The sequence below is a fragment of the Lithobates pipiens genome, unplaced genomic scaffold, assembly GCF_037356315.1.
Source record: "Lithobates pipiens isolate NorthernLeopardFrog02 unplaced genomic scaffold, aLitPip1_a1.2 Scaffold_18, whole genome shotgun sequence".
Classification (NCBI taxonomy): Eukaryota; Metazoa; Chordata; class Amphibia; order Anura; family Ranidae; genus Lithobates; species Lithobates pipiens.
This window is the reverse complement of record NW_027507758.1, coordinates 626,576,691-626,599,932: the sequence shown is the minus strand read 5'-3', so window position 1 is coordinate 626,599,932 and position 23,242 is coordinate 626,576,691. Positions and strand designations below refer to the sequence as shown.

Here is a 23,242-nt window from a genome sequence, read left to right as displayed (position 1 = left end):
CCAATGGGAAATGTTCGATGGGAGCTTGTTGTCGAAAATTTCGACCATGTGTAGGCTCCATAGGACATTTTCCGGCGGATCTGGATCTCAAATTTTCCGACAACAAAATCTGCTGTCGGAAATTCCAGATCGTGTGTACACAATTCCCATGCACAAAATTCCACACATGCTTGGAATCAAGCAGAAGTTCCGCACTGGCTATTGAACTTTCTCAGCTCATCGTACGTTTTGTACGTCACCACATTCTTGACGTTCGGAATTTCCGCCAAAATTTGTGTGACCGTGTGTATGCAAGACAAGTTTGAGCCAACATCCGCAGGAAAAATCCATGGATTTTGTTGTCGGAATGTGCGATCGTATGTACAAGGTATTACACATTACGTGGGCTGGATTGTGCTAATAAGGACACATTCTATCAGTTTATGTTGTGTATTGATTGTATTGAGGGGTGTCTAAGAATTCTGGGTATCGACTTGCTGTGATATATCTCACAATGTATTATAATTTCTGACATGAACTGTTGTTTTGGGTAAACTTTATTAGCTCCATATGAAATAAGCTCTCTCTCTCTGTCATTCTCTCTCTCTCTCTCTCGCTATATTATATATATATATATATATATATATATATTTATGATCGAAGCCCTAAGACTTACAATATGAAATGGACCTCAAATGTCTGCTGGTCGGTATACCAAATAAGGGGGCATACCCAAGATTAGTAATAGAAATTGTGGAGAGAAATGAATTTATTAAATGCCCTGAAAAGGGGATGGGAGGGTGGATATTGTGCACAGGAACTAATAAGACCACAGGCGAGCGGGCTGCTTAAATACCCCCCGAGCTCCTCCCATAAATCCAGGCCACCATACTGGCCTTTATATATAGATAGGTTAGGGTAGGTTTATTACCAGGGAAGATTTTCACGTTAGGATCTTGAATCTGGGGTTTGATTTGTATTACTTAGCGCTGAGTGAAAATGTATATGAATACCGCATTATGGCCACTAGATGGAGCAAAGGAAATTGCGTTATGAAATCAAATATGTCCAATAGTCATCACAGCTGGGTGAATGCTGGTCACATTTATTCATTTTTTTTTTTAAAGGACCTCTAAATGTTTGAAAACTTACACCACAAAATTTACTCAGCCAGTGAAAGGTAATGACTACGTTTTTATTTTTCTACTGCTATCAATGGCCAACGCGGTAGGTACAACACTTCCTCCATGTCTTTGGTGATCTCTGATCTCCTTATCAACTGTTTCTTACATGATGAAGATCAGCCATGGAGTATATCTGAGGTGTATATCAGGGTGTGCATCTTCCCCACATGAGAGCTGTGATGTCCAGCAACATTCATATAGAAGACATTTCCCACACTCAAGGCACTAATACACCTCGAGGGTTGTGTGGGATTCCTGATGTACAAGAAGACAGGATTTCAGTGAGGAACAATTCCCTCACTCAGGGCAGGAACGTGGATCCTCCCCGTGTGAGATCTCTCATGTACAGGAAGACAGGACTTCCGTGAGAAACAGTTCCCTCGCTCAGTGGAAGTGAAACACCGCGCTGTTGCTCAAAAAATATATAAACAGCAGCCAGCACAGCAAACAGACAATTGCAAACAAATAATAACTAATGAATGTGCAGCGCTAGAAAAAACAGTCCCTAAATTAAAATAGACCGTATAACTAATAAATATGCTAATACATATAACTCTTATATTAATAAAATATAAAGATGATGAATAATCCACCAACGTGATGAGTGAAAAATAGATGAATATTGTGTACAAAAACACATATAAGTGAAACCAAAAGAGGATAGGGTCCATAGATTAATCCTGGCAGTTGAATGTGGAGTCAACTGGATGACACCATTGGAACATCAGAGGGAAGACGGGTGAGGAGAGGAAGTATGGAAAATGACCACCACCGACAATAAGAAGGCTTACCAGAGTTAATGGACTCCAAAGGGCATATGCCCCCTGAGTCCTCAAGGCTTGTGGTGAATCTTCCACAAACGATCAAGAACTTGACATCTGTAGCCACTCTCACCAATAGAGGGCATTCACTCCTTCCTTCAACTAGTTCCCAATGTCCTTACTGGATAAAGATTCTCACAGAGGGGTGGGTCATATCATACCCATATAATCACACCCAGAAATAAAAAACGGTTCCTATATTGTTGATAAATAGAGTATTTATTAAATAAAAATTAGGAACACTCACATTTCTGTAGAGATAAAAGCGATTATAAAGATAATGGTAGTCACGAAATGACGTTAGCATAGCACGTCCCGCCGCGTTTTCGTCTAAAGAGACATCATCTGGGGTATGAGCCTGCCACAGTCATTGCTGTAAATAGAAAATGTGACTCCAAAATGAAATACCCACCGGCGGTGCTCTCGCGTTGCATTGATTGAACTATGGTTACTTCCAGTTGTAAAAAATGGCGACAGCGCATGCAATTCAAGCCTCGATATGAGAAATTAGTTCTATTCGGCCTCTGAAGTCGGAATGACACCCTATTGGTCAAACTCGCACTGCGGGTCAAGCCTCATTGTGAAGTGCACAATGTCCAATGGACAAAACCGCAATGACATATGTGGAACAAGCCTCGCTTTAAACAGCGAGCGTCAAGTAACCCAGCATTAAGACATCATGCTGCACAGCATCACACCATTAATCCAAATGTTATGGTCATCTGTGGGTCAAGCCTCACTTTAAAATAGCGAGAAAAGCCTGTGTGTCAGCTGCATCAATAACCAAAAATCCTATACTACATATGGTAGTGACAATACACTGTTGTCTTAAAGGGAAAAAAGAAGTAAAAATGCGTTAGTAGCGCTATCCGAATATGCAACATTCAAATTAGAAAATTAATTAAAAAGATCTTTTAACTAAAAGCCACCGCAGGGTAGATGGTCATATATGTGTGACAGAACCATCGCGTGTATTGGTTTGAGTAAATACATCTATTGGTAAAAATATTAGACAATTGAATGTTAAATAACCCAGAATTCCTAAATAACAAACTTACATATACATAAACTAAAGAAAATAAAAAAATGAACTATTCATAATTTTTTTAATAATTTTATTATCAAAACATCAATCCATTAAATACATCAAAAAAATTACCCAGAAATACATGAATATTGAACAGCCCTTAAGTAACATTACGCCTTGTTGATAAAGGTGTTAATGTCCCATTCTACATTCATGCCGAATGGAGAATGGGACTGTAAGTCATAAATCCAAAACGTTTCAAGGCCAGAGACCCCCCCCTAGTGGTGGCACCACCCCACCATGGGGGGATGTACCTATCTATAATTAGACATTTCGTCCCTCTTGGAGCTCCGTTACAGTGCTGTCAGTAATGTCTGGGTACACGATGTTGAATACTACCACTTTTAATTTTGGCTATGTGTTCATTAACCCTTGTTGTAAACGAACGTATCATCCGAACAATGTACTGTTTGCCACAAAGGCAGGTCAACAAATACACAACATTTTTTGTAGCACATGTACAGAAACGTTTAATAGGATACACACGTTTGATAGTTGTGGATTTAAACTCCTTGGTTGTGTGTCTACCACATATATTATGACATACACCACACTTCTTACAGGGGTAGTAACCAATCAGATTGTAAAAAAAAATAAGCTCGAACTGGCAGATTGATAATATTACGGGAAATCTTACTACGTAGAAAAGGAGCACCCCTATAAATCACTTTTGCCTGTTCGGCAATAAAGTGCTCAAAACTCAATCACTTTTTAGCACATTACAATGTTTACTAATGATGGATTTAACTTCTCTATGTTGGACAGAGAATGAAGTATCCAGTGACCTTTTAAAGGACTCATTGGAATCTTGACGAGGTCCATCAACCAACAGAGATGATCTATCCACTTCTGAAGTATTGTGTAATTCTAAATCAACCTCAGCTTGGTCATAACCCTTATCTAAAAATCTCTGTCTCAAGATCCTGGCCTGTGCTTTAAAGGTATCAATATTGGTACAATTTCTGCATAGATGCAGGAACTGACTCCTTGGAACTGAACTTAACCATAATCTATGGTGACAGCTCTCCATAGGGATGAAGCCATTGCGGTCAGTAGGTTTAAAATATGTACTAAACCTAAACTGGCGAGCGCTGATTTCAATCTCCAGGTCTAAAAAGTGTACTTTATCCTGACTGGATTCATAAGATATAACGATACCTCTATCATTCCCATTCAGAGAGGTGAAAAATTGAGCCAAGTACTCAGAACTAACATCCCATAGGAGGAGGATGTCGTTGATTTACCTAGCCCATACAACAAGTTGAGGTCTGTTGTGGGCATAGATGATATCCTGCTCCCATTTGGCCATAAACAGATTGGTAAGGGTGATTTGTTTTGCCCCTATCACCATCCCCTTCTGTTGTAAATAGAACCGGTTATCGAAACAAGAAGTAGTTGTGTTGAGTGGCGAACTTGATTAACTCTATAATGTAGTTACATTGGGACTGAGTAAGTGATTGGTCTTGACATAAAAAATGTTGAACCGCCTCTATCCCCAACTAGTGGGGTATGCATGTAGACAGGGAAGCCACATCAGCCGTGGCCATTATGTAGTCTCCCTGCACGTTCACCGACTCCAACAATCTGATAGTATCCCTGGTATCTTTAAGGTACAAGGGTGTTCCTCAGACCAAAGGTTGGAGAAAAAAAAGTCTATATAACGACCTATACGTGAAGTGACAGAATCAATGCCACTCATGGGCGTCCTGGGGGGTGCAATTAATCCTTATGGATTTTCAGTAAATAATATATTGTACGAATTCTGGGTGCTATAGGTACAAGATACGATTTTTCTTTTTTATTTAAAATTTGTAGCTCAAAACCCTTTGTGATTAGACTCACTAGATCCTTTTTGAAATTAGAAATCAGTTATTTGGTAACTCACTGTAGGTATCTTGATCACTCAAAATCCTATACATCTCATTTTCATAGTCAACTTTACCCAGTACTACAATCCCCCCAACCTTTGTCGGTGGGGCAAAAGTCCTTCCTTTCACATAAAGACCGAAGGCCAGCGTTAGACAAGGAATTACCATAAATTTGTTTGAGAGGTAAATTAGTGAGATCTTTAAGAACTAAATCCCTAAAAATATTAATGGCCGGAGCCATCTGGGTTGGTAGATTGAAGAGAGACGTATTCGATAATCCAGAATGCATTGTCCCAGAAATGGCTGCTCTAGATGGATTCTTATAAGGAGTTGAGATAAGATAACGCTGGATATATTTTTTTGGATATACTTATGTATATCTATGAATGTATTAAATTTGTCCAATTTTTTCAGAGGGGAAAATTTAAGACTCTTATCCAAAATGAGTTGTTCCTCTTTATATAACTCCTTATTACTGAGGTTGAATACTCCTTGACTGATTACGTTCTCCTTCTTTTTCCTCTAAACTCTCCTCCCCCTTGGGAACCTCTCTTTGGTCTGGACCTCTTTTTCTTTCTTGCAGTTCCTCATGAAAAACCGGATTCACTTGGGAATCTGGATTAGATTGATTATATCCATAAAGAGAATGGTCATAGTCACCATCCATATATGAATATGGGTCTTCATTATAGGAATCCCGAAGTGGGGAGAATCTATTATAAGTGGTCACTGGAAGGCGGTTGTCATAGGGGGCTGAATGATCATAATATCTTGATGATTACCTCTAGAGTGACCCCCTACCACCCCTTCTACTAAAATTATTGCCTCTACCACTGTATGAATTGGTTGGGGTGCGCATACTGGGATGTCGTCCCCTCTGATGGGAGGAACTGTCCCTGCGATTGCGTCCTTTCCCACCAAACATATGTGGACGATTGGCATTGGAATTTGATGACTGGCCTACACCAGCTGATTCATTTGAAGGGCCTGATGAAGCTGTAACGACTTCAGGAGTTGGCTCACTCAGGACAGGAAAGTGACTTCTGCCTGTGTGAGATCTCTGATGTCTGTAAAGATAGGAGTTCTGTGAAAAACATCTTCCACACTCAGGACAGGAATATGGTTTCTCCCCAGTGTGAGATCTCTGATGTCTGTAAAGATCACACTTCTGTGAAAAAAATTTCCCACATTCAGAACAGGAAAACGGCTTCTCCCCTGTGTGAGTTTTCTGATGTGTGTAAAGATGTGACCTCTGTGAAAAACATTTCCTGCACTCAGGACAGGAATACGGCTTCTCCCCGGTGTGAGATCTCTGATGTATGTAAAGATGGGACTTCCGTGAAAAACATTTCCCACACTCAGGACAGGAATACGGCTTCTCCCCAGTGTGAGATCTCTGATGTATGTAAAGATCAAACTTCCGTGAAAAATGTTTTCCGCATTCAGGACAATAATACGGCTTCTCCCCCGTGTGAAATCTCTGATGTCTGTAAAGATTAGAATTGTCTGAAAAACATTTCCCACACTCAGGACAGGAATACGGCTTCTCCCCGGTGTGAGATCTCTGATGTGTGTAAAGATCGGACTTCTGTGAAAAACATTTCCCGCACTCATGACAGGAATACGGCTTCTCGCCTGTGTGAGTTCTTTTATGCACATTAAGATTGGATTTAAAATGGAAACACTTCCCGCATTCGGTACAGGAAAACCTCTTCTCTGTTGGAAGGATGGCACCGTCCCTCACAGTCTGAGGTTCCTCAGGATAAGAGGAATACGATGGTCCATCTACACTGTGTGGTGCCGGATGGACATTTGAGGTAGTCGGGTTTTCTCCTGGACTATATTGTGTGATGTCCTCATCTTCTACTTTACAGTCTGGAGACAAAGTGAGACAATCCTCTGAGGTTTTCCTCATCTCCCGTCCATCTACTAAAATAGAAATACAAAGATTATTACTACACATGAGCTGATTGGTTCCCCTAAACCAGGACTCCGCCCACATCAGGCAGCTTTGTCTCTGAGGATCTTACAATTCCCCCCTCAAGGTAACTAGTAAATGGGTCCTCTGATCTCCTACCAGATCATTTCTTTATTCATGGACCTTAGTCAGAGAGTGAGGAAACAACGAGAACTGTCTTCTATAGGAGTGACAGTGATGAGGGGATTATAGGATGAGTAAAAGAGTGTCTAACGGTTTTAGTGGTAATGGCGCTGTTCTATAGTGAAAAAAATTTATTTGATTTTTTGATTGATCATCATTATTTAAAGTGCCAAGTTCTAACCATCTGTGGTGCTGACATGTACAAAGCGAAAAATAAATAAATAAGAGTAAATCAAGCAAGCAATCTGTGTACAGTGAGTAAGATGAACAGTCCCAAAAGAAAGGGTTTAAAATAAATCTCAGGGGCTTGAGCCAATAAAGGTAATCACTAATTAATAGAAAAAAATAAGCTCCCATATTCATCACATTATTCTATCAGTGCGGAATAAAAACCTTTTCATTATAGGACGAGTGTCCCCTCCCCCTCTATCACTCATTGCCATCTTCCCAACACAAGAAGTCCTGCACTTCCTTATTTAGTCCATGATTTAGTCATGAATAACAGCGGGGCTGAGCCCCACCAGAGGTCAGAGAGTGAGGATGGGGGGAGAACAACCAAGATGAAGACTGGACTGATCCTGAAGACCCCCATCATTGGGTTATTGACTCCTCCCTCATTATCACTTTCTGTTTAAAGTTCCAACATTTGCCAATGTTATCACATTATTATCAACAAGTAAAAGTCTGTGCTGCAATCAAATCATTAGATAAAAAATGTCCAGCTGGTAGAAAATGGATGTAACCAAAGAGAATACATATTATGTGTATATAGAGCAGTGGGTAGAGGGGAGAGAGCAGAAGTCAGGACTATGTGATGTACAACATATTGTATAAGATACAACAGATAGGACTATATAGTATCAGAATGATGTAATGTACAACATAAATTATATAGTGTAAGGCTCAGTATTAATAATATTTGTATTCAGTAATCAGTGGAAGCTTCAATGTTTACATGAGACAAGTTGCAGAGGTCCCACACCGCTGCCTCCCATCTCCTGAGACTGCACTCAGTGACTTGGGTCTGAGAATATACAGAAATATCCCTCCACCCGGCACAGCCAGCAGACAACAGAGCAAGTAATCCCAGGAGAATTGTTCTGTCAGCGATCTTACCAGACTCAGGCATGGGGAAGAAGACTGAAAGCACCTACTCCAGGTGCTTAGGTCTAGTAACACCTATGCTAACAGTAACATTTTGCTGCCAGCTGAACCCCATAAATCCAGTCTAGATACATCAATTGTGTCTGCAGCACAGAGAAGATTATCCAAGAGAAATACAGGACAGGGAACACAGCTCAGTAAAGTGACCAGGGGATTACAGGAAGATATTACCCAGTCCTTTCCCTACTCTTGACCAATCAGTGAGCAGTGTGGGTGGAGGAATGTATTTAGTGTTAATGACCCACCTGTGCTGATTGGTGTAGTAGTGTCCTCCTCTATAAATGTCCCCGTTATTCCATCCTCCTCCATAGACTGCTGATCATCCCTCACATACCTCTCTTCTTCTTCTGCGTTAACCTCAAATTCTATATCGATTGGATCTCCACTCTAAACCAAGAAAATGTGAAAAAAAAAAATATTGCCTGTAAACTATGAGTTCACATAAAACAATCACATATCATCTCCACGAGTCCATGTTCTATAGGCTCCATCTTACTAACCTTGTAACAATGAGGGATGGTGTGACCTTCCTGTGTGGAATCCCAGGAATACAGAGGACGGGGATATCTCTCTGGTGGGTTCCTGGTATTAGGTGGCTCCATCATATCCTTGTGTCCATCTGAAAACTCCTCCATCACTCCATACTCCTCATCCTCCTCTTTATACTCTTCTTTAACAACAATATTATAATCCCTGAGGATTCCACTCTAAATATATAATAAAACATTCATTGTAACAAACATGTTGTGTACAAATCAAATCTACCAATAATTGTCAATCATCTACCCCGGGGCTTAAATTTTCAAGTCCTGAGCTATTAGCCAGGCCTTAATAGTTACTCGCTACCAGTTGCCCCACCCAGCCCCTATTCTGCCCCGCCCTTAAAAACGCCCTCATAAATTATGTCATGAAATGACACTGTTAAAGGTTTTATGAATAATTAAGTTCCAAAAAGAAATATTAACAACAATAAGGTTATTAGTGCCCATCGGTGCAGCCTCATCAGTGCAGAATAACAGTGCAGCCTTATCAGTGCCCATCAATGCAGACTATCACTGCACAGAGATCACAGGGAGGAGAGCTGACCGGATAACACACAGAGAGAGGAACTCACACTGTGACACAGCTTGGATCTGAAATGCTGGCTGCTGTCAATCAAAGTCCCATCTCTTGAACCGGCTCTCTTCTTCCTCTCCTCTCCCTTTCACACAGTTTCCTGGCCGATCCCTGGGAGGAGCCCCACACTTGCCCTCAGCTTATTTCCACTCGCCAAACGCAAGCGGGCGAGTCGAAATTTTTAGGGCTAATCTACCTGATGATGGGGAGGGATGGTGTGACCTTCCTGTGTGGAATCCCGGGAATACAGAGGACGGGGACATCTCTCTGGTGGGTTTCTGTAGTTGGATGACTCCACCATGGTGTCCTGGTACAGATCTTTGTGTTATTTTGGAAACTCTCACTCCTCCATCACCCCATCCTCATCATCCTCCTCTCTTATCTCTTCTTTACCCTCAACTTTAGAATCTCTCAGGTTTCCACTCAGAATATATGATAAAAATTATATCAATGGTAACAATGCAAATAATGTACAGATCCTAATGATACTATCAGTGATTGTTCCTCATCTACCTGATGATGGTGGGGGATGGTGTGATCTTCCTGTGTGGAATCCCGGGAATACAGAGGACGGGGACATCTCTCTGGTGGGTTTCTGTAGTTGGATGACTCCACCATGGTGTCCTGGTACAGATCTTTGTGTTATTTTGGAAACTCTCACTCCTCCATCACCCCATCCTCATCATCCTCCTCTCTTATCTCTTCTTTACCCTCAACTTTAGAATCTCTCAGGTTTCCACTCAGAATATATGATAAAAATTATATCAATGGTAACAATGCAAATAATGTACAGATCCTAATGATACTATCAGTGATTGTTCCTCATCTACCTGATAATGGTGGGGGATGGTGTGATTTTCCTGTGTGGAATCCCGGGAATACAGAGGACGGGGACATCTCTCTGGTGGGTTCCCATTACTGGATCCATCTGTAGGAAACACACACACTGACTGAATACATTGTTTCTCTGTGTTTATCAGATGATGGGGGATCTAGGTGGAGCATCCGTACTGCTCTTTCCTTTACAATAAAGTCTCCTCTTACCCGGTGATGTGAGGGGCGGCTGATTGTCCATCATGACGTCCTTGTAGAGATCCTCGTGTCCTTCTAAATACTCCCACTCCTCCATGGAGAAATAGACAGTGACATCCTGACACCTTATAGGAACCTGACACACACAATGATACAGTCACCATACAGACACATCCCTTGTCTGTTACTGGATAATGTCCCAGAATTCCCAGCACCGCTCACCTCTCCTGTCAGAAGCTCCATCATCTTCTTGGTGACTTCTAGAATCTTCTCCATGTTGTGTCTCTCGGGTTTTAGGGAGTCACATGGAGGCACTGTGATGGTCATATCATCACCTGACTTCACAAGAGGAAATCTCTGTAATGAGGAACCAAAAGGAATATCATGTTAGATTTCCAGAATCCTCTTCACCTCTCCGGTCAGGTCTGTGTTTTATTAATAGAGATAAGAGTGATGTCATGTGACCTCCCAGAATCCTCCTCACCTCTCCGGTCAGGTCTGTGTTTTATTAATAGAGATAAGAGTGATGTCATGTGACCTCCCAGAATCCTCCTCACCTCTCCAGTCAGCAGGTAGATGATCTCCAGGGTGAGGTTTAGTATCTTCTCAGTCATGTGACTCCGGTCCTCCTCCATCCTCATTGGTGCCGTCATTTGATGTATACAGGGCTCCTTGTAGACGGATAACTTTGGGAAATTAATGAAAGAATTATTTGGATGGTATCGGTCACACAATAATAGGATGTGGATGTGTGTGTGTGTGTGTGTGTGTGTACTAGAAGAGTTGCTGTATATTAAAGAATTACTGCCCCATGGGAAAACATTTATTATTATTATTATACAAGGTTTATATAACGCCAATAATTTACAGTGTTTAAATTTTTTATTGGATATGTTTTATAGCAGAAAGTAAAAAACATTGTGTTTTTTCAAAATTGTCTCTTTTTGTTTATAGCGCAAAAAAGAAGCACAGAGGCAATCAAGTACCACCAAAAGAAAGAGATTTGTGGGAACATTCATTTTATTTATTTGGGTACAGCTTTACATGACCTTGCAATTGTCACTTAGGGCTCATTTACACTTGCTTTGGATTCAACACACATTAAAGCGCCTACGGCTTCAACATACTTTTATGATGTGTTTTTGATGCTTCAGTGGTGCTTCGATGAAGCTTTGGTGGAGTGTCAGTGGTGCTTCCGTGATGCTCTTTTGAATATTTGTTGAAGCTTGACAGATGCCCTGCGTGTGTGTGGATATCTCATACCTGCAATTTCTCCAAAACAAAGTGAAGCTAAAACTGAATTAACCACTTGCCGACCAGCCGTCGCAGTTTTACTGCGGCAGATTGGCACGGCTGGGGCGAAACTACGCTACGTTACTTCGCCCTGTGGCCACTAGGGATGTGCGTGCCCACTGCTCGCCCCCCCAAGCCAATGCGATCGCTCTTGACACAGCAAGAACCAGAAACTGTGTGTAAACACACAGATCCCGGTTCTCTGAGGCGAGAAGTGACAGATCGTCTGTTCATACAAAGTATGGACAGCGATCTGTGGGGATTTCAGAAGAGATAAAGTAGGGTAGCCAGGCAGAGACGTAATCAAGGAAGGTTGATACTGGTCCAGGGGGCCGGTAGATGACATAAATTCTTAGAGAAAATATACAAATACAATGTGCCTCGAAAGTGGAGAGTATCAGAGAGGGAGGTGTGTGAAGTACCTGACTGGTACTGTGTGGGGCTAGAAGGATTCCCACTCCACCTGCCTTCTGTCCACTGGGTCTGGGGGAGTGAGTCCAGAGAAGGCCACCATGGGAGAGGGAAGCAGGAGAAGCAGTGTTAGATTCATGAAGTCAGGTTTCAGTAATGGTAAGTAGGTTAAAAGAATTTGTGATAAAGAGGTAGTGGAGGGAGGTGAGTTGGTTTCAGACAGAGGGGGCATTCCAAAGGGAGCAGGAGAAGGGGAGTCTGGTTTTGGGAAGAAGAGGAATGGAAACCAAGTTCTGTGGATTGCGGCTGCTGGCAGAAGGTGTATGGTGATGGGAGTGTTGGGCACAGTTAAATGATGAAGACCCAGGGTTTCGGGATATGTCACTAGAGGTTAGGATAGGTAGAAGGGTGAGAGAGGTAATGTGGCAGTGTGATTTATATGAAGGGACATGCCCCAGCATCCTGGAGGAGTTATCAGCATGTGAGTATAGAATTAGCAGGTTAGTGCAGTAATAGTGAGAGGACAGAAGAGAGGGTGATTATATATATATATATATATATATATATATATATATATATATATATATATATATATATATATATATATATATATAAGCTGTGGGTGGAGAAGAGGGGGGAAGAAAAGAGAGAGGAGACAACTACCAGAAAGAGTGGTGGAGAGTGCACGCTACAGAGAGGAAGGAGAGCTTAATAGAGAGACAGGGTCACCTGCAGGCTATTTGGTGCTTTTCAGTGCAGGTTGCTATGTATATTCACTTTGTGCACTCACTGACGTGCAGAACCTGAAGTGCATATCACTTGTATAAAGAATCACTTAGAGAAAAAAAATCACTAAAAGGAAAGAACCCCAGCAAAGTGCTGAGCCCATAAGGGTGCTCTAGTTTTATACGGTTATGGGTGGGGATGGTTGTTTGGTAATTAATGAATCATGAGTACATATAAGGATGGCAAACAATCAGAGCAGGCCTTTCACATCTAACATCAGACCAGCAAGAGGACAGAGTTGTAGAGATAAGATCAGCATATAAAACTTTGGTAAGACACGACAGAGCAACATCAACACTTTATAATGATGTAGACAGGGCAACACATGGTGAAGGCAACATGACCAAAAGACACAGTGAAAGCCAACAGTTTCCAGTTTTTCAGTTATGGGTGGATGTGACTCAGCTGGGACATACCTGTGGAGGGACAGAGAAGAAATCTTCAGATGAGACATTCAGATGAGGCAGAGCTTGTCCACATCACTTGTATAAAGAATCACTAAGCCCTTGTACACACGGTCGGAGATTCCGGCAACCAAATCCGTCGGAGTAATTCCGACGGATTAATTCCGGAAGAGGTCCGGAAGTGATGTTGCATACACACGGTCGGACTAAGTTGTCGGAAAATCCGATTGTACATAACGTGATGACGTTATTTTGTTACGACGGGACTACGTTCAGGCTAGTAGCCAATAGCTTTGGTCTAGGAATTTGATCTGAGCATGCGTGGCACTTTGTCCGTCGGAGTAGGCTACACATGATCGGAGTATGTCTGATCGGAGCATTTTGTCGGAAAATTTTACTGGCAAGTTGGAAAACTTGGTCCGTCGGATATTCAGACAGAAACAGTCCGATGCAGACCACACACAGTCAGAATATCCGACAAAACGGTCCGATAGGACACATTCCGTCGGAATCTCCAACCGTGTGTACAAGGGCTTAGAGAGAGAAACACTAAAGAAAATAACCCCAACAATGTGAACCCCCCCCCAGCAACAATAGCCTTAGGGACAATCTAAAAAGAGCAAAACAATAGCTATCTCCAGTCAGACTGTCCTAATGGTGGGGATGGATTTTGCTGAGTGCTGGTGCCAAGTTTCCACCCCCCAGGGTCACTGCAGGTGTGGAGAAAAGCTGTGTAAGAGGATATGGAGGAGAGATGAGGAGGAGATCCAGGAATCAGGATAAAGGTCAGGACAAGCAACAGACGAAAAAAAAAACAAAAAAAAGACCAAAAAAAATAACATGACAAATGTAGCATGTAAGGGGGCGAGAAGTGTTTAAAGCGGAAGTTCCAATTTTGGGTGTAACTTCGCTTTAAGACTGATGTAGAATTTACCCACACAAGACCCCCCACACTCAGTAGGTTAAAAGCTTGTTGCAGGCATTATGACATCATTACATACAATGCAGGATCAACAGTCCCACTTTCCAAGGCTCCATCCACATCCTAAGAGCACCAGAAGAAAAAGCCAGATGGAGGGACATTGAGAGAAAGAGCTGTGAGGTCAGTGTGATGTCATAGGACATCTAGACTCTGGATGGAGGGACATTTGGATGTGGAGATTTGAGGGGTCCTCTATATGAGGCTCCCATGCAAACAAAATCATTGTTCCTGGGTGTGTCCTACCTCTCCTAAACTGAATAGTGAACTTTGACCTTTACCATAGAGAAATCTGTCAGGAATCTGTGAAAGTAAGCTCTCATGTGATCAGGTGAAGTGCGGAGGAACGGAGTGTAAATACCAGACAATTTTCTAAAGAGCTCCTAATGGTGGGGATGGATTTTGCTGCTCCTGGTGCCAAGTTCACTGCAGGTGTGGAGAAAAGCTGTGTAAGAGGATATGGAGGAGAGATGAGGAGGAAATCCAGGAATCAGGATAAAGGTCAGGACAAGCAACAGATGAGCGCATCCAAGAGATGAAGCCGGGGTCACTACACAGAAAATCAATCCAAGGAAACAACAGGCAGGACGAGGAATAGCAAGAAGGAGCTCAGAGACTAGGTCTGCACGATTTTAGCCAAAATGAGAATCACAATTTTTTTTGCTTAGAATAAAAAGATCACGATTCTCTCAAAGTAAAATCTTTCACATTATACAAAAAAATAAATAAATAAATAAATAAAATGGGCTAACTTTACTAGTTATTTTTTTTTTTTAATTCATTAAAGTAATTTAACCACTTTCAGACCGGACCATTTTGCTGGTCAAAGACCAGACCACTTTTTGTGATTCGGCACTGCGTCGCTTTAACTGACAATTGCGCGGTTGTGCGACGTGGCTCCCAAACAAAATTGACGTCCTTTTTTTCCCACAAATAGAGCTTTCTTTTGGTGGTATTTGATCACCCCTGCGGTTTTTATTTTTTGCGCTATAAAAAAAAAATAGAGCGACAATTTTGAAAAAAACGCATTATTTTTTACTTTTTGTTATAATAAATATCCCCCAAAAATATATAAAAAAAATAATTTTTCCCTCAGTTTAGGCCGATACGTGTTCTTCTACATATTTTTGGTAAAAAAAAAAAATCGCAATAAGCCATTATTGATTGGTTTGCGCAAAAGTTATAGCGTTTACAAAATAGGGATAGTTTTATAGCATTTTTATTAATAATTTTTTATTATTTTTTTTTTTACTAGTAATGGCGGCGATCAGCGATTTTTATTGAGACTGCGACATTGTGGGGGACCCATCGGACATTTTTGACACATTTTTGGGACCATTGTCAGTTATACAGTAATCACTGTTATATAAATGCAGTGATTCCTGTGTAAATGACACTGGCAGTGAAGGGGTTAACCAGTGGGTGGCAGTGTAGGGGTTAAGGGTTCCTAGGGGTGTGTTACTAACTGTGGGGGGGTTGGGCTTTCATTTACTGAACACTGATCTCTGCTCCAATCACAGAGCAGAGATCAGCGTCACTAGTTGCTAGGCAGAATGGAGAAATGCTGTTTACAACGGCATTTCTTCATTCGGCCGCTCCGTGAGATGATCGCGGGTATGCCCGCGGCGATCGAGTCCGCGGGTCCCGTGACCGGACTCACGGGGGTGGCAGTGTAGGGGTTAAGGGTTCCTAGGGGTGTGTTACTAACTGTGGGGGATTGGGCTTTCATTTAGTGAACACTGATCTCTGCTCCAATCACAGAGCAGAGATCAGCGTCACTAGTTGCTAGGCAGAATGGAGAAATGCTGTTTACAACGGCATTTCTTCATTCGGCCGCTCCGTGAGACGATCGCGGGTATGCCTGCGGCGATCGAGTCCGCGGGTCCCGCGACCGGACTCACGGGGGTCCCAAACCAGCGCGGGAGCGCGCCACCGGTGGCGCGCTCCCGATGGCAGGGCGGCAAATTTAAAGGGACGTACATGTACGCCCATTTGCCTGCCCGTGCCATTCTGTCGACGTACATCGGCGTGCGCTGGTCGGCAAGTGGTTAAAAAAAAAAAATTTAATTTGAAAGACCGCTGCGCAAATACAGTGTGACATAAAATATTGCAACAACCACCATTTTATTCTAGGGCATCTACTAAAAAAATAAAGTAGTTTTCTAAAGCAAAAAAAAAAATGATTTTAACTTGAAACCAACAAATGTCAGAAAAAAGCAGGGAGTCATCCGCCTGAAGGGATATTTTAGCTTATTGTTTGTTTTAGCTTATTGCCAGCCATCTTAGATATTGTAACCTATAATATGAGTATCCATTTTAAGATAAATATATTCACATAGAGTCTGCCAGGAGTTAAGTTAAGAGGTAAGTTAAGTTCCTCTTTTTGAGAACAAATGTTATCGAGAACAATCTATTTTTCTCTATTAGCCTTTCCTGTGGCCAGTTTCTAAATGAATTTGGGGGCGTATATTGTTTCTGTATGTAATTTTCCACTGCTTGTTTTAATTAATATCTGTATTTTATCATATATCAATGTGAGGAGGGTTGGGCTTTCTTTGAGAGGTCATTTTGCCCTTATGAGCTGAAGTTAGAAGCTGTTTGTTAGATCACTCTGAGCACTGCATGGTGTGTGTGAATGCTTCCTTATCAGAGTGGTCTCCAGGCCTACTGGGTTTGAAGGATACTCTAGGCAGATACCTTAACCGAGGTTCCACTCACCCCTAGACCACTCTACAGCCTAACAATTCTGGGGGCTCGTCTGGGATGGTCATCTAAGTCCGGTAAGTTTGATCTAATTTATTATTTCTCTTACCGTGACCGCTAGTTAAAAGACTGATCCCCAACGGGACTAGTAAAGGGTGTAGTGTTAAATTAAATATTGTAAGATTGTATGTAAATATATGTGCCTCGGTATAAGTCCATGTGGGTGACGGCAAAAAGAGGAACTGAGAATGTTCCAGGGTTCTGAGAAACCCAAAGTAAAGGGTTCCGAGAAACCCAAGTAAGTTAGTACAGTACTGTAAAGCCTTGTACACACGGTCGGAGAATCCGTCGGAATGCGTCTTATCGGACCGTGTCGTCGGATAATCCGACTGTGTGTGGTATGCATCGGACTGATTCCGTCCGAATCTCCGTCGGACCCAATTTTCCAACATGTTGGAAATATTTTCCGACCAACTGGTTTGATCGGACATACTCCAATCATGGGTAGAGAATTTTGATCGGACCAAGTGCCACGCATGCTCAGATAAAATTCCTACATCAAAGCTATTGGCTACTAGTCCCATCGTAACGAAATTACGTCATCACGTTCTGAATGATCGAATTTTTCGACAACGTAGTCCGACCGTGTGTATGCAACAGTTTTGGACAAGATCCGACGGGCAAAATCCGACAGATTTGGTTGGCAGAATGTCCGACCGTGTGTACAGGGACTAAGAAGTTAAATAAGAAAATCTGGTAGAGTGTGCCGGAAAAACCCAAACCCTTTTGCTTGCTTTATATTGCTTAGAGACAAATAAGATAATCTGTTTGTGTATTGTGTGGATTTTGTTGGGCACTGCAAGGTAAGGTATGGGCCAACATTCAAATAAGGATATCCCTCCTCCAGATGTGGGGGAGATATATAAACGTTATGTAGTCCAAATATGTGGCACTGATTATTTGTATATTAACCCTTGAGTAGATAATTTAGCAGGGATTTTTATAGAGAAGAGGTCATGGGTGCTGAGTCTTCAATGGGAATAAATGGGATACTCACCAAGACTTTTAAAACACCTCCGCTTTCACTAAGCACCCCCACAGGTGCTAATTGTGGTTTAAAATATTGTTTTAGGATCATTCCTGATTGTCCCGTTGAGTCTCTTGGGAAGAGATTTAATGGGGAAATTGGGCATTATAATGAAAATCGCCACCCAAGGAGGCTTGCGAGTGAAATCTGATAAGATTCACCTTTTTGCATTGCTATCATGCCCAGAAGAGTAAGATGGTAAATGTAATGAAGAGGAAGTATGGGCAGTCGACCCTCTGGATGTAGGGTTCATATCCTGTATGCTCTATAAAGCCACTTTGAAACCAGGAGTTTTACTTGTGTATCAAAAACAGTACCCCATTGCAAGAGAAAAAAAGAGGGCATAGAGCCAATTGTAAAAGACTTTCTAGAGAGAGGGATTTTAAAAGAAATAATTTCTCCATACAACACTCCTATCAATCCTGTTAAGAAGCCGGGCGGCAGTTACAGGTTTGTACAGGACCTTAGGGCCATAAACAACTTAGTGGTACCAATTGCTCCAATAGTGCCTGATGTGCCATCTTTGCTCACCTCCATACCACCCGATGCTGAATATTTCTCTATTATTGATTTATCAAATGCTTTTTTAACGTCCCTGTGGACGAGGAGACATAGCCACTCTTTGCATTCAGTTTTAAAACAAGAAATTGACCTGGTGTAGAATGCTCCAGGGTTATATAGATTCACCTGTTGTCTATTCTATTGTCCTCCAAACAACTCTCAGGGCTTGGACACCCAGGCATCGTTCAGTCCTGCTGCAGTGCGCAGATGATCACAGTCTCACAAGGGAGACCGCCCTGGAGGATGGGAGGTATTTTTTGAAATTCCAATCCCAGTTGAAGTCACAGGAAGTGACGTAACGCGTAGGATACGGAGACCGGAAGTGACGCTCGCACCAGAGCGGTTCGCTTGAATTGTTTGCTGCTAGTACTGCCTGACTCACCCTATCTGTTTGTGAGTAATTTTAACTCATATAAATAAAGAAGTGGCGATTTTAAAACTTGCTACACTATGGTTGCCTTTATATTTGTTCTTTGAGCCATTTTAGAGCATACTGATGGAGGTTATATGGACGGAGATCTGAGAGTGGTTCTTTGAAGTTCCCCCCTTCTGATTCCTGGTGTATCTTTGAGGAGGCTGCATACACGCTGTATTTTATACAGAGGGGAGGTAAATACCCAGTGTGTACACTAACACGTGGAATCACCTGTGTGGAGGAAGACTCGTTATGCACTTTACAAGCACGAAGTCACTTTATATTGATATTTGATACTCTCACTGGATTTTGTTCACCCAGTCAGTTTATTGTGTGTGTTCCAATCGTTTTATGTTTACTATATGCACTCAGCACTTTCTATTCAAATGTGTTTCACAGTTAGATTCCTGTGTGTGTTTGAATTGATTTACGTTTATTATATGCACTTAGCACTTTTGATACAAATCTGTTTCACAGTTATAAGATGCACTTAGCACCTTGATATCCAATTTTGTTTGCTTATACACAGCTTGATCCATACGGGCACTTTAGTTGTGGGTCATATTATTTCCCACGCTGTGCTGGTTTTTTTATATATATTTTTTATATATTTGAGTTTAATTTTAACAAAATAGTTTTTTGGGGCTGGTTCTAAGCTTTCGAAGGTGATCACACACCATTAGGTTACACTCTATTAATTTCTAATAATTTAGTTTCCTTTTAGTTCTAATCTAGTGCTCCACTCCTTCTGGAAGCGCAACACTACTCTCCTTTTCTTTATTTTTTGAAATGTCTTTTTGAAAGTGGTCATAAAGTGTCAAAGAAAAAGTTGCAAAGGTGTCAGAAAACAGTTGAACACCTAGGTTTTGTGTTCACAAAAGGAGAAATAAGAGTCAGTCACAAAAGAACTGTTGCTCTGATGGGTCTTCCTCGCCCACTCAAAAGGAAGGACATGCTCACCTTCCTGCGTATGATTGGTTACTGCCGCCAATGGATACCCGACTGCTCTTACTATGACAACCTCCTGAGACAAGCCACAGGTTCAGACATGCCGGCTTGTATCAAATGGACAGATGAAAGGTGTAATTCTTTTGTGTATTTGAAAAATGTTATGGTAATAGCCCCAGGGCTCGGCCTCCCCAATTATGCTATGATGTTTCATTTGTATGCCAGGGAAAATTGTACAACAATGGCAGGTATCCTTGCTCAGAAGCATTTTTTTCAAAGGTGGTACCGGTACAGGTTCAGGGCATGCCTGTGTGCCTCCGAGCTCTGGCATCTTGTGCGATGCTGGTGGAGATGGCCGCAACTTTCACTTTGGGCCACGATACACCCTGTATACTACTCATACTGTATCTACATTATTGAGGAATATACATACGCAACACATGCCTGCTCAAAGGTTGAGCGGCTATGAGGTGATACGGTTGTCAAACCCAAAATTGCATATAAAATATGCTTCCCCAAATGCAGGCCCTGCTCCAATTTTAAATGCCTTACTAGGACTAAAAGGAGAACAGGATGAAGTGGTGCCACAATATGATTGTACCAACCTCACCCACCAGGACACATCTCTCAGAACTGATTTGTCCCCTACCGCTCTGCCTTATGTGCATTGTTGGGGGTTAAGGATTATGTATCAAGATGCATCACATGTATCAGGAACAATCCAAATAACTCACACAAAGCCAAACATGAACACCTAATATATCCAACAACCCCTTTTACACATTTACAGGTTGATATCACACACATGCCCAATCTAGGCAAAAGACTGGAATATCTTTTGGTGATTGTGAACATGTTTTCCAGATGGGTGGAAATTTTTGTAACCAAGGAAGACGCACAAACAGTAGTGAAAATTCTCACCCAGGTAAATATTCCTTGGTGGGCGTGTCCAATTCCAATCAATTCAGACAAAGGCCCTGCTTTCACATCAAAAGTATGCCAGATTTCACCTGGGACACCTAGTGGACCCCAGATCGAGAAAACTGCTGTCTTTCTCGGAGCTGCAGACTAAACACGACCTCCCCCAGCGGACGTTCTACAGTTACCTACAGATCAGACATTTTGCGCAAACCATAGCACGGAAACTTAAATTCTCCCCGCCCACTCCCTTCGAACTGATTATACTCGAGGGACGGAACCGCAGGGGAATGATATCAGACCTCTACCGCATCCTTAACTCGCACCACTTTCATGCAAAGGGCAAGCACAAGTATATGCTGCGATGGGAAAGAGGGTTGGGTGAGGAATTTCCACTGGAAGCTTGGCGGGGGATATGGAGACAGGCGGCCAAATCCTCCCTGTGTACCCTTTATAAAGAAAACTTTTATAAAATTCTCTACCACTGGTACCAGACCCCAGCTGTGCTCCACAAAATGTATCCCTCCACCTCTGATCGATGCTGGCGCTGTCTACAGGACAGGGGTACCTTATTCCATATATACTGGACTTGCCCTTTGATAGCCCCGTTCTGGACATCAATCCAACAGCTCATTGTCCGGGTATTTGAGGTGCCTGTCCCGTTTGTGCCCAAGTTCTTTCTATTTGGCCTGTCCCAACCGCGGATGGCTAAGCCGTCCCGGCAGCTCCTGCGGCATATTCTTACCGCAGCCCGTTGTCTAATAGCCCTTAACTGGAAGAGTCGACTGGCCCCATCTATGGAGGCCCTCTACTCCAGGATTAAGGACGTGGAACTAATGGAGAAAATGACGGCCAGAGTGAGGGACAGGCTGGAGGAATTTGACCGAGTATGGGAGAGATGGCGGCTGCGGGAAGACTAGGGGCGAAATGGTTAAGGTATGGCGACCTGGATCTCTGGCACTTTCTTTTCTTTCTCTTCTCTCTCTTTTCCCTTCTCACCTCTCCTGTTTTTATAGCGGATCTCATCTGCTATGCATTTTGTATTTTGCATGGGCCGCATGGCAGCTCACACTGGGCCTTGGGGATTGTGGGGTGGGCGGCCGACTTTTGGTGTCCTCCGCCCCCTAGCACTCTGTCGCCCAAACTACTGGATTCTATTGCACATGCCTGTGATCTGTTGCTGCTTATCGCATATCTATATTTACTCTTGCACAGCTCTACAGATGTTTGTTTTTCATTGTACTTTTGTACTGTCTGTATACCTATGCTACCACTGATAGTTAATAAAACGTTATTTGGAAAAAGTATGCCAGGATTTGGTATATTCACTCCAAATAGAATGGAAATTTCACATTCCATATCACCCCCAGAGTTCAGGGATAGTGGAAAGGACAAATAGGACAAGGAAAGATAAAATAAGGAAAGCAACAGGAGGAACCTTTGTCCATTGGAAGAAGGTTCTCCCAGCGGTCTTGGCAGAGATGAGAAGTACTCCATCCAAGACTACAGGCTATTCTCCCTTTGAAGTACTAATAGGTCATCCTTTCCCCACTCCCTGGGCTAGAGCACCTCTTATGATAGAGCAGGGGGATTTGGATTTGGTACAGTCAGAATGTGTGAGGAAACTAATCAAAACTTTGGATACAGTCGAGAGAAATGTCGCTCGCACCTCTCCTTTTTCTTCACAGGAACCTACCCATCCTTTCAAGGTGGGAGATACTGTGGTGGTCCAGCAGTTGCATAGAAGCGAGAGTACCCTTTTGGACCTCCTATTACGGTGGTTGCAGTGACCAGAACAGCTATCCTGGTGGAAAATTGCCAATCCTGGATCCATGCCAGCCAAGTGAAAAAGATTGTTCAGTAACCCAAGAGCGGGAAGGGGATCTTGGATACAGGAGACCCTCAAGCAGAAGTCCAAGCAGACGAAGGAGGAGTTCCTGGAGATGCAGGTCCGGCCAGAGAAGATGACCTCGCTTATTTCATATCAGATTTCTGGCAAGGCATATTGCCTCCTGATCCTGGCTTCCCTGATAGTGTTCCCGCTTACTTGGATCATCCTTAACTGTATTTACCACCCTGAGGACTTGGGTGCTATTAAAAGTATTTGTGGGAACACACACACACACACACACAAACACACACACACACACGAGAACATTTCAGAGATACAAGTTATAAATAAGAGAGACATTGAAGATAATTTTGGTGATAAAATGCTTTTGCTAAAATTCAAATATTCTTATGCTCAGAGGTCAGGATTTCAGAAATGTTGGATTTGTAGTAAGCTGCATCCCAGCACTGTCAGAATACCCTTAATGGCTATACCTTTGAATATTACCCCCTTTTTTAAAGGAAAAACTCCCCTTGACCTTTTGAACGTCAGTA

At 42.3% G+C, this 23,242-nt stretch overlaps 1 protein-coding gene across 1 annotated transcript in view; it reads right to left on the bottom strand.

Moving 5' to 3' along the window:
• LOC143986869 (uncharacterized) overlaps positions 1-23,242 on the bottom strand; it is a 133,286-nt gene that overhangs the window by 50,754 nt on the left and 59,290 nt on the right. Inside the window, 5 exon segments of the mRNA XM_077485276.1 lie at positions 2,232-2,235; positions 5,416-5,554; positions 5,726-6,868; positions 8,450-8,591; positions 8,705-8,911. Coding sequence (XP_077341402.1) covers positions 2,232-2,235; positions 5,416-5,554; positions 5,726-6,868; positions 8,450-8,591; positions 8,705-8,911 — 1,635 coding nt within the window.